Source organism: Marmota flaviventris, chromosome 9 (genome assembly GCF_047511675.1).
Source record: "Marmota flaviventris isolate mMarFla1 chromosome 9, mMarFla1.hap1, whole genome shotgun sequence".
NCBI classification, from domain to species: domain Eukaryota; kingdom Metazoa; phylum Chordata; class Mammalia; order Rodentia; family Sciuridae; genus Marmota; species Marmota flaviventris.
Genome location: NC_092506.1, coordinates 93,278,466 through 93,292,149, shown reverse-complemented (window position 1 = coordinate 93,292,149; position 13,684 = coordinate 93,278,466). Strand labels below are relative to the sequence as shown.

The window sequence follows — 13,684 nt, the reverse complement described above, 5'->3', positions numbered from 1 at the left end:
AGGATTAATTCAACACATTAACCATCAATTAGCAATCACTGAATGTTACATAATAAGACAATGTATTAGGCACTACTTTTTAAAAAGACAAAAAATTTACCCAGAGAGATAACAAGGTACACTTATTTTTAATATATCTTTCAAATTTCTTCTCATAATTTTCTACCATGGTTATGTGCAATAAATGAACTAGACTGTGTAATGATTGATATAGATTGTCACAGCTCATCACTCGTGTGTCTACTTGCATCAGTTATTAACTTTATAGAAATAACAGGTCATGCAGCAGTTCACTCAGGTTTGGGAAAAATAGTGCTAGGTATTTCAAGACCAGGTGAAGATCAATTGTTCAGGAGTTTGGTGAAAACATTGGAAATGTATTCTACTATTTTAAAATACAAAGGATCTAACTCTAAAGGCTTTACAGTCTTATATTTCTTTCCCTAAAGATTATATATTTCCTTTGCATTTCCAAGCTAAATCTTTCCAGGCAGTTAGTGGTAAACAAATGAATATGCTTACAAAATGGTTGTTTAGTCTTCCTAGTCCTCCTCACTGTAACAGACTTAAATTACTGAAATTCAGTGCACTCTTTGAAGTTAATGGAAGTTTTGTTCTTAATTGAGTAAAGGGCAGTATAAAAACAGATTAAAATATTAAAATACTCTCAAAATGATTTTAGTAATCCATAGATTCATTTTTTAATGATGAAAAGTTTGCTAAAAAGACTTTGTTCTAGTAAAGTTATCTTAACCATAATATAAAAGATGGTTTTTCAGTTGCCACACACACAAAAAAATCATGGAGTGCTTCAGACTTCTAGAATCCTAAACTCCATCTTCTAGGCTCAAGAAATCTTGTTTGCTACTATTATGCATATAAAGGCCACATTTAAAAGCATTCTGATTACTTAAACATTTTGGTTTAAAGCTTACTATTTAATGAATCATCACATCACTACATGCACTCAAGGTGTTAATGCAGCTCAAGATGAGTAATTTCTATTATGGAAAAGGTTACTATACAATTAGATAGTTTTTCATTTCTTTTTAAAAATTACTATTTAGTAATTAGTTACATCATTAGCTTTAAATTTTAAATGAGCTAAAAGTTAATTTTAAATGAAGTAATTTTAACATAAATCAAGAATAAGATTACTAAGAAACTTAGTCAAAATGTTTTGCCTAGAGCAAAAATTTTTACTATTTTTGGAATTATTATCCATATTTTCCACAGTAATGTATAAAAAATAGGTCAGCTATTATATATATATATATATATATATATATATATATATATATATATATATATAAATGAATAAAGATATCTGGCTAAGGGTATACAGGTGTTTGGCAATCTTGTTTAAGAACTCAGATCTTTGCAGTCATTATTCGCTGTACTATGGTTTTATCACAAACAGCTTCTCTAAAATATAAAAATGATTTAACCCAAATTTAGAATTTTGTTGATTCCATCTGATTATACTTCCCCTTTCCTCACATTCCTCAACAACCAGCCATGTGCACATGCATGCTCATGTGAGTACATGCATGCAGGCATGTGTACACACACACACACTGACACAATAACTCACCCCCCCCCCCCACAAGCATGGTAATCAAGATGTTAGGAGACCAGAGTGCTAGGCTTGCTTCTACTTATTCAAGTATTAAATTTTTGGGTTCTGCTTTCCAAATTGTTTCTCCTAGTTTCTTAATTCTGTTCTAAATCTTGGAACATATCAAATCCTTCAGCCTGAATAATTAGTCTCATCCAACATAAATATTATAAAGGGTGTCCACTGAAAGTTAAGTCACATTTTATATTATAGCTGTTTAACTTTACAAGTAGGCACAGGTGACTATACTTGAAATTGCTGTTAGATACCTAGTAGTTGAGCTTATGCCATTTTGGACTGATGATTTTTAAGATTTAAAATTGTAATAGTAAAAATAGTCTACTTCACATTTTGGGCGACAAATATTTCTCATCTGGTCAATTATGGTATGAATTCACTCATGTGAAATTAATTTAATAATATAAAAAAAGTTGACAATGTAAATATTCAAAATTTTATAGTGACATAATTTATATTCTTCTATTCATAAACACTATTGAAAATACTTACAAGAACCTAGAAAATGTACAAGTATTTGAAAATACAATTAAATATCCACTTCAAAGATACACAAAAAACACATTCAAATGTGACTTTTGATTGAATTAATTCTCTGGGGACTTCCTTCCCTATCATTTCTGCTTTGGAGGAATAGTGGTTCAGGGTAAAAGGGTAGAGGATAAGCTTCAACCCAGAAATCCCCCAGGTCCATGAAAACATGTACCTTCTTTTGCCCCTTCTGAACACACATGAAAGGAAAGATAAAAAATTCTCATCCACTGTAAATATGTATGCCCATGAGCAGTCCATATCAACCTCACATTTGTGAATGCTTTCTCTATTTACAAGCTTTTTATTTTCATGATTCACTTGATTCTTAAAATAATTCCATGAAACTCAATAAATGAGGTTATTAGTCTTTTTTTTTTATGGTGTTGGGGGTTAAACCCAGATATCCCTAGACCTTTTCATTTTTTATTTTGGGATAGGGTCTCACTAAATTTCTTATGGCCTTGATAAATTGCTGAGGCTGGGTTTGAACTTGTGATCCTCCTGCCTCAGCATCCCAAATTGCTGGGATTACAAGTGTGTACCAACATGCCCAGCACTAGCCTTGTTTTATAAATGAGAAAAATGATGCTTAAAGAGATCAAATGACTTCCTTATGGTCAAATATTGGTAAGCAAAGGCAAGTTTAGAACCAAGTTTTTCAATTTCTTGCTAAAATATTCTTTCTGTTATACCATTTTGGTTTTCAAACAAATGAAGAAACTATAGTTCAGTGGTAAAAATTTTATGCTTCTAGAAAGGCAGCTTCATTTGGTAACTCTTTGTAATAAGAACAGTTTACAGAACAAAATGGACATGTATGTCATATAAAATATTTGATAGTATGCTCAAAATGTCCTAAGAGAGAAAGTTTAATCAATAAATTCAAAATTAGAAAAGTTGAAAGTCATTTTATATTCTTAACTGATTCTCATCCATTTTGTCTATCTTTACTTGTACTGGGGAGATTGTAAAATGCAATTTGAATGCTAAATTTATCAAGCATCTAACCCATTTTCCTTGTCCAGAAAAGTCTTTTTTCTACACTTCTATTGTATTGAAATGGGAAAATTTGGAAATTTACTTGGACAAAAATGCTGTTACTAAAAACATTCTTGTGTCTATATGGAAAATTTTGAAAGTGGTTCAAAGTTAATTCCTTTTTTCATGGAAAATGTCAGTATATAAATAAATTTTGTATTTTCTTGTCTAAATCCAGACAGTATACTACAACATCAAAATATCTGCGATTGAGTGGTCCTTCATTTTTGTTTTTATAAATATTTGCTTAAAATATTTTGTCTGAGGGCTGGGGATGTGGCTCAAGCGGTAGCACGCTCTCCTGGCATGCATGCGGCCCGGGTTTGATCCTCAGCACCACATACAAACAAAGACGTTGTGTCTGCCGAAAACTAAAAAATAAATATTAAAAAAAATTCTCTCTCTCTCTCTCTCTCTCTCTAAAAAAAAGTATATATATATATATTTTGTCTGAATCCTTATACATCTTATAAAATAAAATTTTCAAGAGCAATAAATCAAGCAAAAAATGAGTATAAAACTTATTTTCCCACTTTCAGGCAAAAATAAGGGAGGATAAGTACTTCTGAGAATCGTAAAAAATCTGGGATCTTAAACAAGGAACAGCTACTTTTGTCCTAGTCAATATTTTTCAGGGCTGGGTTGTAGCTCAGTGGTAGAGTGCTTGTCTACCTTGGGTGAGGTCCTGGGTTCAATCCTCAGCACCACACTAAAAAAAAAAAAAAAAATTAAAAAAAGTTAAATTCTTAAAAAATACTTCTGAGACTGTTTACTTTGCAATTGAACAGCATACTTTTAAATGCACTTTAATATTCAATATTAATTAACTCAAGGTAATATAACTCCTAATAAAATCTTCAATTAGACAAAAAAATCCATTTTGGACTGTCAAGAAAAGTGCATAATACTGACATATCTGGACACTAAGGTCAGCTATATGCTAACAAGGTAAGAAGTAAGAATGGAGGGAATTATGTAGATACTCCAGTTTCAAAAAGTTGTCTGCCTCGCCTGATAATTTAGCAAAATACCCAATCTTGTAGTGTAACAAGCATAGTGCTCTGAATCAAATAGCTTACAAAATAGTATTAGTATAGGCCTAACTTTTTAAAATGCTATCATTGCATCCTTCTGCCATTAATGTTGATATTTATCCTGAAGTGACACCCAATCTGTTCTTGTTCTTTGGCATGTTTGAAGTCAGCAAAAGCACTCCTTCCTGGGCTTTACTGCTTCCTCGGAAGAATGCACAGTATTTGGAACAAAACCACTTTTGACTCCTTCCCAGCCATCCTGAATACAAATTTCTCCCTTTTTAATAAGTTCATATATGTCTCTTGTCAAGATTGTGAAGGATTCCTCTACATTTGTAGCATCTTTTGCTGAGGTTTCTATATACTTCATTCCACAGTCTGCTGACAGTTTTTCAGCTTCTTCCCTTGTCACTTGACGTTGTGAAGCTAAATCACACTTATGTCCCACCAGTAGAAATACAATCTGAAATGGCTGTACGTGCATTTTTGCTTCTTCTAGCCAATCTTTTACATGTTCAAAAGATCGTCGGTTAGTAATGTCAAATACTAAAAATCCACCAACTGAGTTGCGGTAATAGGATCGAGTTATTGATCTGAAAAATAAAGAGAAAAGGGGTTGTATAAGACAATGTATTATCTTCCTCTCCTTCAAACAATGTAATACCATAAATAAAATTTGAAGATATTTTAATGTGATTTAACTAGAATTTACAAATCAAATATAAAGTGTCTCAAGTGAACAAAAGTATTCTATAAGACTAACATGCAAACCTGTTTCATACACTGACAGAACATTAATATTTTTAGATGGATATGGTATGTCATCTCACATGATCTATGATTATGTTTTTAAATATCTGATAGCATAATTATTGCATCATTATAGGTAAAAACAGTCATATAAAAAGACTAGAGAGCGTCGGGGTTGTGGCTCAGTGCTTGCCTAGCTTGCATGAGACACTGGGTTCGATCCCAGGAACCACATAAAAATTAACAAATAAAATAAAGATATATATAAGACTAGAGAAGGACAGAGGTTGCACAGCAAGGTGAATCCTAAGAATCTCAGCCTGTCATGTAATTCAACAACTCCCTCCACCAAAAGTTTGGAAAAAAGAAAAAAGAGCAGTATTATGGACTGAATGTTGTGTTCCCTTCCCCCAATCTTTATGTTGAAATCCCAATCCTGATTGTGTTGATGTTAGGAGGTAGGCCTTTGGGATATAATTTAGGTTATGAGGAAGGGCCCTTATGAATGGGATCAATGCTCTTATAAAAGAGACCTCAAAACTCTCTAGTCTTCTTTCTACCATGCGAGGCTACCACAAAAAGATGGCTGTCTACAAGCCAGAAAAGAGTCATCACCAGAACCAGACCATGCTGGTACTCTGATCTTGGGCTTCTAGCCACCAAAACTGAGAAATACAATTCTGTTGGTCAAATCTCCCATTCTATGGACACTTGTACTAAAACAGAAAACGTGTTCCAATATTAGCTACAAGTATATGCCTCTGCTATACCTATTCAAGAAACAGGAAGTTATTTGGACCTGGGATATGAATCTGAGGTGTGCTAGTGATTCTCAGTTTGCCCCTCCAAGGATTCGTCTCTACTCTTTTCTCGGCTTTAGGAATCTGGCCTTTGGAGAAAGATCTCCAAATGGAGGTCAGCCAATGGGGGATGCTAGATGGGGACTGGAGGAAAGGGAAATAAGGATATCTATTCCTTCCTTTGTCTCTGTTGGGCATGGCACAGCAGTGGTTGTATTCCTCTGCTTCTGGTAAAGTTCCTTTTGGGTAGTCCCTTTCCCATGGCTACAGCTGTCATCAAGTTTTGATAGTACCATTCTATCAAATATTTCTTCCAGCCAGGTAGTTAATGGCCTCACACTGTTGCTATTCCCTAGATGCTTCAACATCCTTTGTTACTGCCCTTGACTTTGACATCTCTGGAAATAGTCACTTTATTCAGCTCTTTTCAGTTAACCTACTATTGTGCCACCTGTTTCCTGGCTGAATTATGAGGTAACGTGGCAAGACAGCACTGTTGTTTTTTGTTGTTGTTTGTTTGTTTCTTGCCCTTACCTATGTTATTTTCTCTACCTATCATGCCTTGTAGCCCTTTTCTGTCTAGCAAACTCCTATATCTCCTTCAATAGTCAGCTCAGGAATTACATCACCTGGAAGGCCTTCCCTGCCACTGACTCTTAGGCTCTGTCTTAGGCACTCCTTCTCTTATTTCCACTGAACTGTTGTTGCCTCACTGCCCTCATGATTATATCAAATTTCACAATGTGCTGACTGGATTTACTGGTATGTCTCCTACTCAATTCCAAGTTCCTTGAAGGTCAAAAAATAATTTTTTAAAATGTGTGTACCTAATAATCATGTTGCCTGGCAAATATAGATGTTATTAAATGTTTGTTATACTGGATTAGTGAATCATCTTGGAGAGGGAAAGAGCTAAGTGTTCTGAGTCAGGGATCCTGTGTGTGTGAGTGTGTGTGTTTCTAAGTTGCCAATGCTTCTCATAAAACTACCTGACTATTTGCCTGAGGCACAAAGATTTTTGTGAAGTGCCAGTGGATTGTCTGGTGCTCTCCTATTCTCCATCTTTCATACATCTTCATTATCCTTATTGCTAAAGCTACAGCTCAGTTCAATGACCCAATACCACAAATACTTTTGTTGTCAGAATGTGAAGAAAGTATTTTACCTCGCTTTTCTACTTCTCCTGCCTCCCAGTTTCTCCTCATAATTCCTAATAGGTTCTTGAATGACTATTTCTAAAACACTATTCTTGAGGATTACATTACTGCACAGTAATTGCCAATAAGAAAAATCTCCCACAATCTTTAGCAGGCTATAAATAATGCCGTTCATTTAAGTTGTTGCTGTTTTTTTTTTTTATTATTTTCACAGGATAGTTAATTTGTTATTGTTTTGCCACTTTATCTTTATATGTTTGAATTTAGGCAGATGTGCAGTGTCATAAGAGAAACTTAATTAAGGCTGTCTTGTTAGACTGAAAGCTTTAATTTATTCAGGCACCAAGTTTGCATTATTTTACCCTCTCCCAAATTTAATTTGCCATTACTATAATTTTTTACAATGTGCCTTTTGTGGTTGAAAAGTCAATATTGAAATGCTTACGTAGTACACTGAGGCATGTCTTACACATGTAGGAAATACCATGTTTTCTAGTCCCTGGTATTTAATTTTGGAAATCAAATTTGGAATACAGTTGGAAAATCATCCTATAGCAAAGTATTTGTAATACACTCTACAAAACTATCCTTATTAATAGTTGGAATAAAGGTCTCAATATGACATCTGACATTTTCTATGTAATAACCGGATCTCCAAATTCTGTGTGTGAGTCTAGATATTATGTTTAGAACTCTGACCTGTGAGAGCTGGAGATGTAGCTCAGGGGTCAAGTACTTACCTAACCCAAATTCAATCTTCAATCCCCAGTACTGCCAAAAAAAAAAAAAAAAGAAAGAAAGAAAAAGAAAAAGAAAAGAAAGTAGAATTCTGACCTCATTAGGCTTGGCTTCAGATTTATATATAGTTGTCCATGGGATACGGTTTTTCCTGAAACAATAGGGTATCCCTGCTGTCAGTCAGGGAAAGGGCAGGCCTTCAGATAGAAAACTTGAACTTGAAAGGGAGGTCTTACAGGTAATGATGTAATGAGGAAATTTTTTCTCTGGACCTTCCTCCTTTAGGTCTTTAGAAGTTTTTGAAGTTATTATGAAGAGGTAGGGAACAGAACTCAAAAGAACTACATAGGTGGTTCTCCCACTAAGGAACTTAAGAATTCATGATAAGTAACAATTCTTTAAAAGCAACAATACTTTTTTTTCCATATTACTTTATATTTATTTCCTTCTGGGATTTGAAAGCCTCACTGAATGAACGGATGACTTAAAGGAAAAAAACAGAGGAAAGGCAAGAAGAACAGAAGGAAGAAAGGGAGAGAGTAATCCATAAATGGATTGTAAACTGGTCTCATGTGTATAAAGGTGGAATTAAGAGCTGTGAGACCATCCTCTGGCAAGAATGATAAAGGGGTTATAATGATGTGATACGATAGGAAAGGTGAGTTATAGAGGGCAGGGATCAGGGCTACAAGCTCTTAGTAGCTCCTTGTCCTTCCCAAGAACATTTTTTTTTTTCTGGTTCTGGGAACTGGACCCAGGACTTCACATGCTAAGCATACACTCTGCTATAGAGCCACACTACTATTCCCTGGTTTTGATTATAAAAGAAATCTGCTTGTTTTATACTCTGAAGGCTGTACTGTCAGCATATATTATTTCATTTCCCGAGGAACAGTTTCCTCAGAATGTTTTATCCAACTCCTGAAACTTGCTTTCTCTGCAGCACATTCCTGTTGCTTATTCTGTAGGATCAGGAGGTGCTGGCTTATGTTTCCTCAATACCACATCCAGATAGTTATTCCCTCCCAACCCTTATTGTAAAAAAAAAAATCCTCCTCTCCTGAGAGGCTTACGCCATCTGGCTTGTCATCTGCCAACTGCTTGGTCATTTTCCATGTATTCAAGATTTTAGCAGTTTACTTTGTTTTTCTTTTTCAATTCCTGTCCTTTTGCCTACTGATTTCAACATCAATTTGTATGTGTTTTCCAATGTCATCTCCTAGTCTCTTGAATTCCACTCATAAACTTTCTCCTACATTCTTCCTTTCTTCTTTTATCATCAGCAGAAACATTCACCATCTCCAAGTCTGCAAATTCACAAAGTCCATTTTTTAATCAAACTCTCACTGCCTGCCTGCATATTTTTACCACAATAATTCTTTTAATTTCTTCAAGATTTGTAATCCACTGATCAACTCTATCACCTATGTGTACCTTTTTCCATATCTTAGATTCTGTCATCATTATCACTGTATGGAAACAGCTACAATCCCAAGCCCTTCTCCCTCTAACATATTCATCTGGGAAAACTCTATTTCTTGATCAGTCCATCATGCAACTGAAAGTTTCTGGGGAATATCACTCAATCAGGCAGACTGGTGTCAGTATGAATTAATTATAGATAATCCCAAGTGGGTATTTGTCAGGAGCTGCCCTGGATGCAGATGCCTTTAAGTCCTGATACACGGGGTTCTGAACAATTATTGCATTCAGTCTGGTGCGATAGTGTCAGGTCTCAGTAACTTGGGTGTTACCCCAGCTTGGATAACAAGGCGTGGCTCCAGGAGTAGGTGTCACCTGCTGGGGTTGAGTTACACTCACCTATTCCTTTGTAATCCTACACCTTTGCCCTTTTTGGGATAGAATATTCCATGGAACCTCCTCCTGTGTGTCCCCTATATAAGAATAAAGAATTACAGTGGCTCTCTCTATTTCCCTGACCCTTAAGGTTGGAGAGCTGTCTCAGATTTTGAAAAGGTACTTCTGTGTGTTTGAGTGCTTCGTTGTTGTTTTCTTAAGTTATTGGAATAGTCAGATTTTGTGAACCCAGCATGGGTTGCCAGCTAGGATAGATGGCAATAGGTTCAATACTGCTGAGGAATACTTCTAGTATTAAGAGAAATTCTTCTCCCTCTTTTCTCACATTTAGATTTCTGCCCCAGGAAGAAATGGAATTTCCATTAAACTGTTCTTTACACAAATGAGAACTGGAGGAACACTTTAGCCCTTTTATGAATTCCTCTATAGACGGACAAATGGCTGCTCTGCTTGGTTAGAGTCTAATTCTCAGGTCAGGGGACAGGGTCAATGTGTGTTCAAAAACTTTCAGCTGCATCATGGACTCTGGCAAAACATCTTTTCTCCTTCCTTTCCATTTTCTGCATCCATGCTACTGGCTTCTTATGTGACAGGCATGCAGGTGCCATGTTTAGTTTGCTCACTGGTGAATACCCAGTGGTTTACAAGTGCCTGGCACATGAAGGGTACTCAATCTATCTTAGTGAGTTAATGAATAGTTGATTTCAGAGTCATATACATAGCTGTTGGGGAAATAGGAAAAATGACAGAGTAAGGAAATTTGAGGGAAAAGGATAACAGCAGTACAAAAAAGAAAGTTGTTCAATAGTAGATCCATTAGTAGTGTGGTCTTATATTCTCACACCAAGGTCACTGAATTGCTATGAGAATATCATGTAAGAGGTAAATCAAATATTCAGAAACACACGCCCCATGAAAATATACTAGCCAGCAATCTCTGCTGTTTCTTGAGTGAAGTGGTTCTTTAATCAGGAGCAGATTGAAGAAAACAAAAAGATAAGTTTAATACATTATGTTCCCTACAATAAGAAAGGTACATAATACCTGGTGAACCTTTTTGAATTTTGAAGGTAATTTGTATAGTAAAATGTGCTTCTCTGACCCATTAAGTGGGCAACCCAAAAGGCTACCCACTTTAAGAAGACTGAAAATGTGAAGTTCCTTTGGTTGGTCTAAACTATACTGAAAGCAATTTGCTATTTGGGTCATGGGCCATCAGATCTAATGGTAGCTGTATATAGTGCCTACAGCAGACTGGGATGTTCAATTAAGCCCATGGAAACCTCTACTGGACAATTGTAGGAGTGGCATTTTGGAATAAAGTTATGCTTTTTGTCAAAGGCTATTATACTTTTGAAAAATAGCTCTTGGTTTATAACCTGGCTTTGATAAAGAGTAAATGCCTGGCTACAGAACACCCAAAGACCTTGCAATCTGAGTGCTCACCAGGAGCTGAGTGTTCTGTGATTTACCAGACTGGAGCTTCATCACCAAGCAGAAGTCATATATACAGGCAGGAGTATAGGGTGGGACCTGAACAAACCTGGAGCAACAAGACTTATACATCACCCTCTGAACCCACAGCCATATCTATATTTCCCTATATTTAAAGAAGAAATATGTAAATACGTCTCACAAAATGGCTCTAAAAATATATATTAGCATCAGCCAGCTCCCCTCTATGGTGAACTTGAAGATTAATGGAAAAGAGAAACTCTCCAACTTGTGGGGCTTCTAGTGGTGCAACTCATTGCCTACTTTTTCCAGGAGGGATGGAGGCATACAGGTAAAGATCGACACCAAACCATGAGCAGAGGCTAATAGGATTGATAGGTTTAAAAACAAAACCCCCAAACCAAACTAAACCAAAACAACAACAACAAAACATAATTGGAGGACTGGTAATTGGAGATTTGGGGAAGATGCATGAGTCTAGAGTATATCAATACTTGTATCTTATGTGAATGCTTACCAAAAGCTGCCTCATGGAGTTCTTATCATTAGTAGAGCAGAATGGACCTATAGTTATTAGTATTGTCACTCCAGTTTGAACTCAAAGTAATCATGGTACAGAGAGGGAGGCTGTGCCTGAGCTCAGTAGAGACTTTCTCTTTTCTAGGCTGGCCTAGACTATCATTGCTTACTACCCAGTTTTCCGGTAGCTACTGACAACTTGGATGTGGTGCCTTACTCATGGAGTGGACTGCTGACATGTCCTCATTGTAAGGTATTTAATCTGGAATCAGGCTGTGCTAGTAATACTATCCATTAATTTAGGAATGCATTATATACGGTTATGATGTTCTACATGTTGCTAACAACTAAAGAATTCATTTAATAGTAGCAGAGACAGGAAAAAGGGCTGATGACAAGGGACTCATTGATCTTATCATGTCACTAACACCTAGAGACATACGGCCCTATAAAACTGGGTTAATAGGACTGATTTATGTCCATGTCCAAGTTATGACACCTTGTAAGATTTTGGCCCAATCCTTCAGGATATACACATTCTAAAGTAGATCAAAACAGTTAAGTGGAGTTTTCCCTCATAAACAGAAGCTGTAGTATGGGAAGCAAAGGGTGAAAATTGGGTGATGGTGCCTCTCACAATTGCACTTAATGAGTCACTAAAATTTTTTGTTGCATCTAATCCCTGTGACTCTGAACTATGCTGATATAACAGTTTTAGTATTCAAGGGTGTTTTAGTCAGCTTTTTTGTTGCTCTGACCAAAAGACCCAACAAGAACAATTTAGAGGAGAAAAAGTTTATTGTGTCTCATGGTTTCAGAGGTCCACTCTATGGTTGGTTAACTCTGTAGCTATGTTCCCGAGGTGAGGCAGAACATCAAGGCAAAAGGGTGTGGCAGAGGAAAGTAGCTCAGGATGTGGGAACCAGGAAGCAGAGAGAGAGAGCTCTGCTCACTAGAGTCACTAGAGACAAAAATATAAAACCCCAAAGTCATGCCCCAGTGACCTACTTCCTCTAGCCACTCCAGATGTCCAGTTAGCATCAGTTAATCCATATTTAATGGATTAATTGACTAATTAGGTTATAACTTTCAAAATCCAACCATTCTACCCCTGAACATTCCAGCATGGAGTCACACCTGAGCTTTTTGGGTGGGACACTGCATATCCAAACCATAAGAAAGGGAGAAATACGTTCATTGGAGGACACTGTTGAATTAGCAGCTGAGGTTGCCAACTGGCCATGTGGGGCTTCTTTTTTTTTTAAATATATTTTTTAGACATTGATGGGCCTTTATTTTATTCATTTACTTATATGCAGTGCTGACAATCAAACCCAGTACCTCACACCTGCTAGGCAAGCACTCTACCATGAGTCACAATCCCAGCCCCCATGTGGGGCTTCTTATGGTAGTGAGTAGGCAGAAAAGGAGCAATTGCATCATGAGGACCACACAGACTTCCTGTGGTTCTGATGCTCAGAATTCATGGGATCTTTTGGTTCATTTTAAGCCTGATCCTCTAGCTTTCTTACAAGTTTCTGTGACTCAGACATGTTTCTTGTTTCCTATCTACCAAAGATCTAACTGATAAAGTCAGCATAGATTTTTTTTTTTTTTTAGTTTTTAGATGGACACAATATCTTTATTTTCTTTATTTATTTTTATGTGGTGCTGAGGATGGAACCCAGTTGCCTCACATGTACGAGGCGAGCACTCTACCACTCAGCCACAGCCACACCTCCATAGTTAATTCTTTTTTTTTTTTTTTAACTGTGACTACAGGTAATGGTAATGTACTACATATTTCAAAAATCAAAATAAAGGGTTTTAAATGTTTTCACCATAAAGAAATACAAATGTGGAGCTGGCTATGTAGATCAGGGGTAGAGTGCTTGCATAGTCATGCACAAGACTCTGGGTTTGATCCCCAGCACCACATGAAAGAAAGAAATGTGGGTGATGACATCCTCCTGGGCCTTGGCAGGGCTAGGAATGAACAGCACACAAAGAATCCTGGATAAATAAAATTTAAAAAAGAAAAAAAGAAATACAAATGTTTGAGGACATAGATATGTTTAATCTAATTTAAACATGTACAATATATACACATATCAAAATATCACATGGTACCCGATAAATATGTACAATTTTTTGTTTATGAATCAGCTTGAAGTTAATTTAAAAATTGTGAAAAACACAGTGAGA

General features: G+C 36.2%; 1 protein-coding gene across 1 annotated transcript in view; it reads right to left on the bottom strand.

Annotated features, from left to right (window-relative positions):
* Window positions 1-1,311: 1,311 nt before the first annotated feature.
* Rab39a (RAB39A, member RAS oncogene family) overlaps window positions 1,312-13,684 on the bottom strand; it is a 28,470-nt gene continuing 16,097 nt past the window's right edge. The window contains exon 2 of the mRNA XM_027930603.2: window positions 1,312-4,835. Within this exon, the coding sequence (XP_027786404.1) occupies window positions 4,409-4,835 (427 nt within the window). The 3' untranslated portion in view covers window positions 1,312-4,408. The remainder of the gene's footprint in view (window positions 4,836-13,684) is intronic.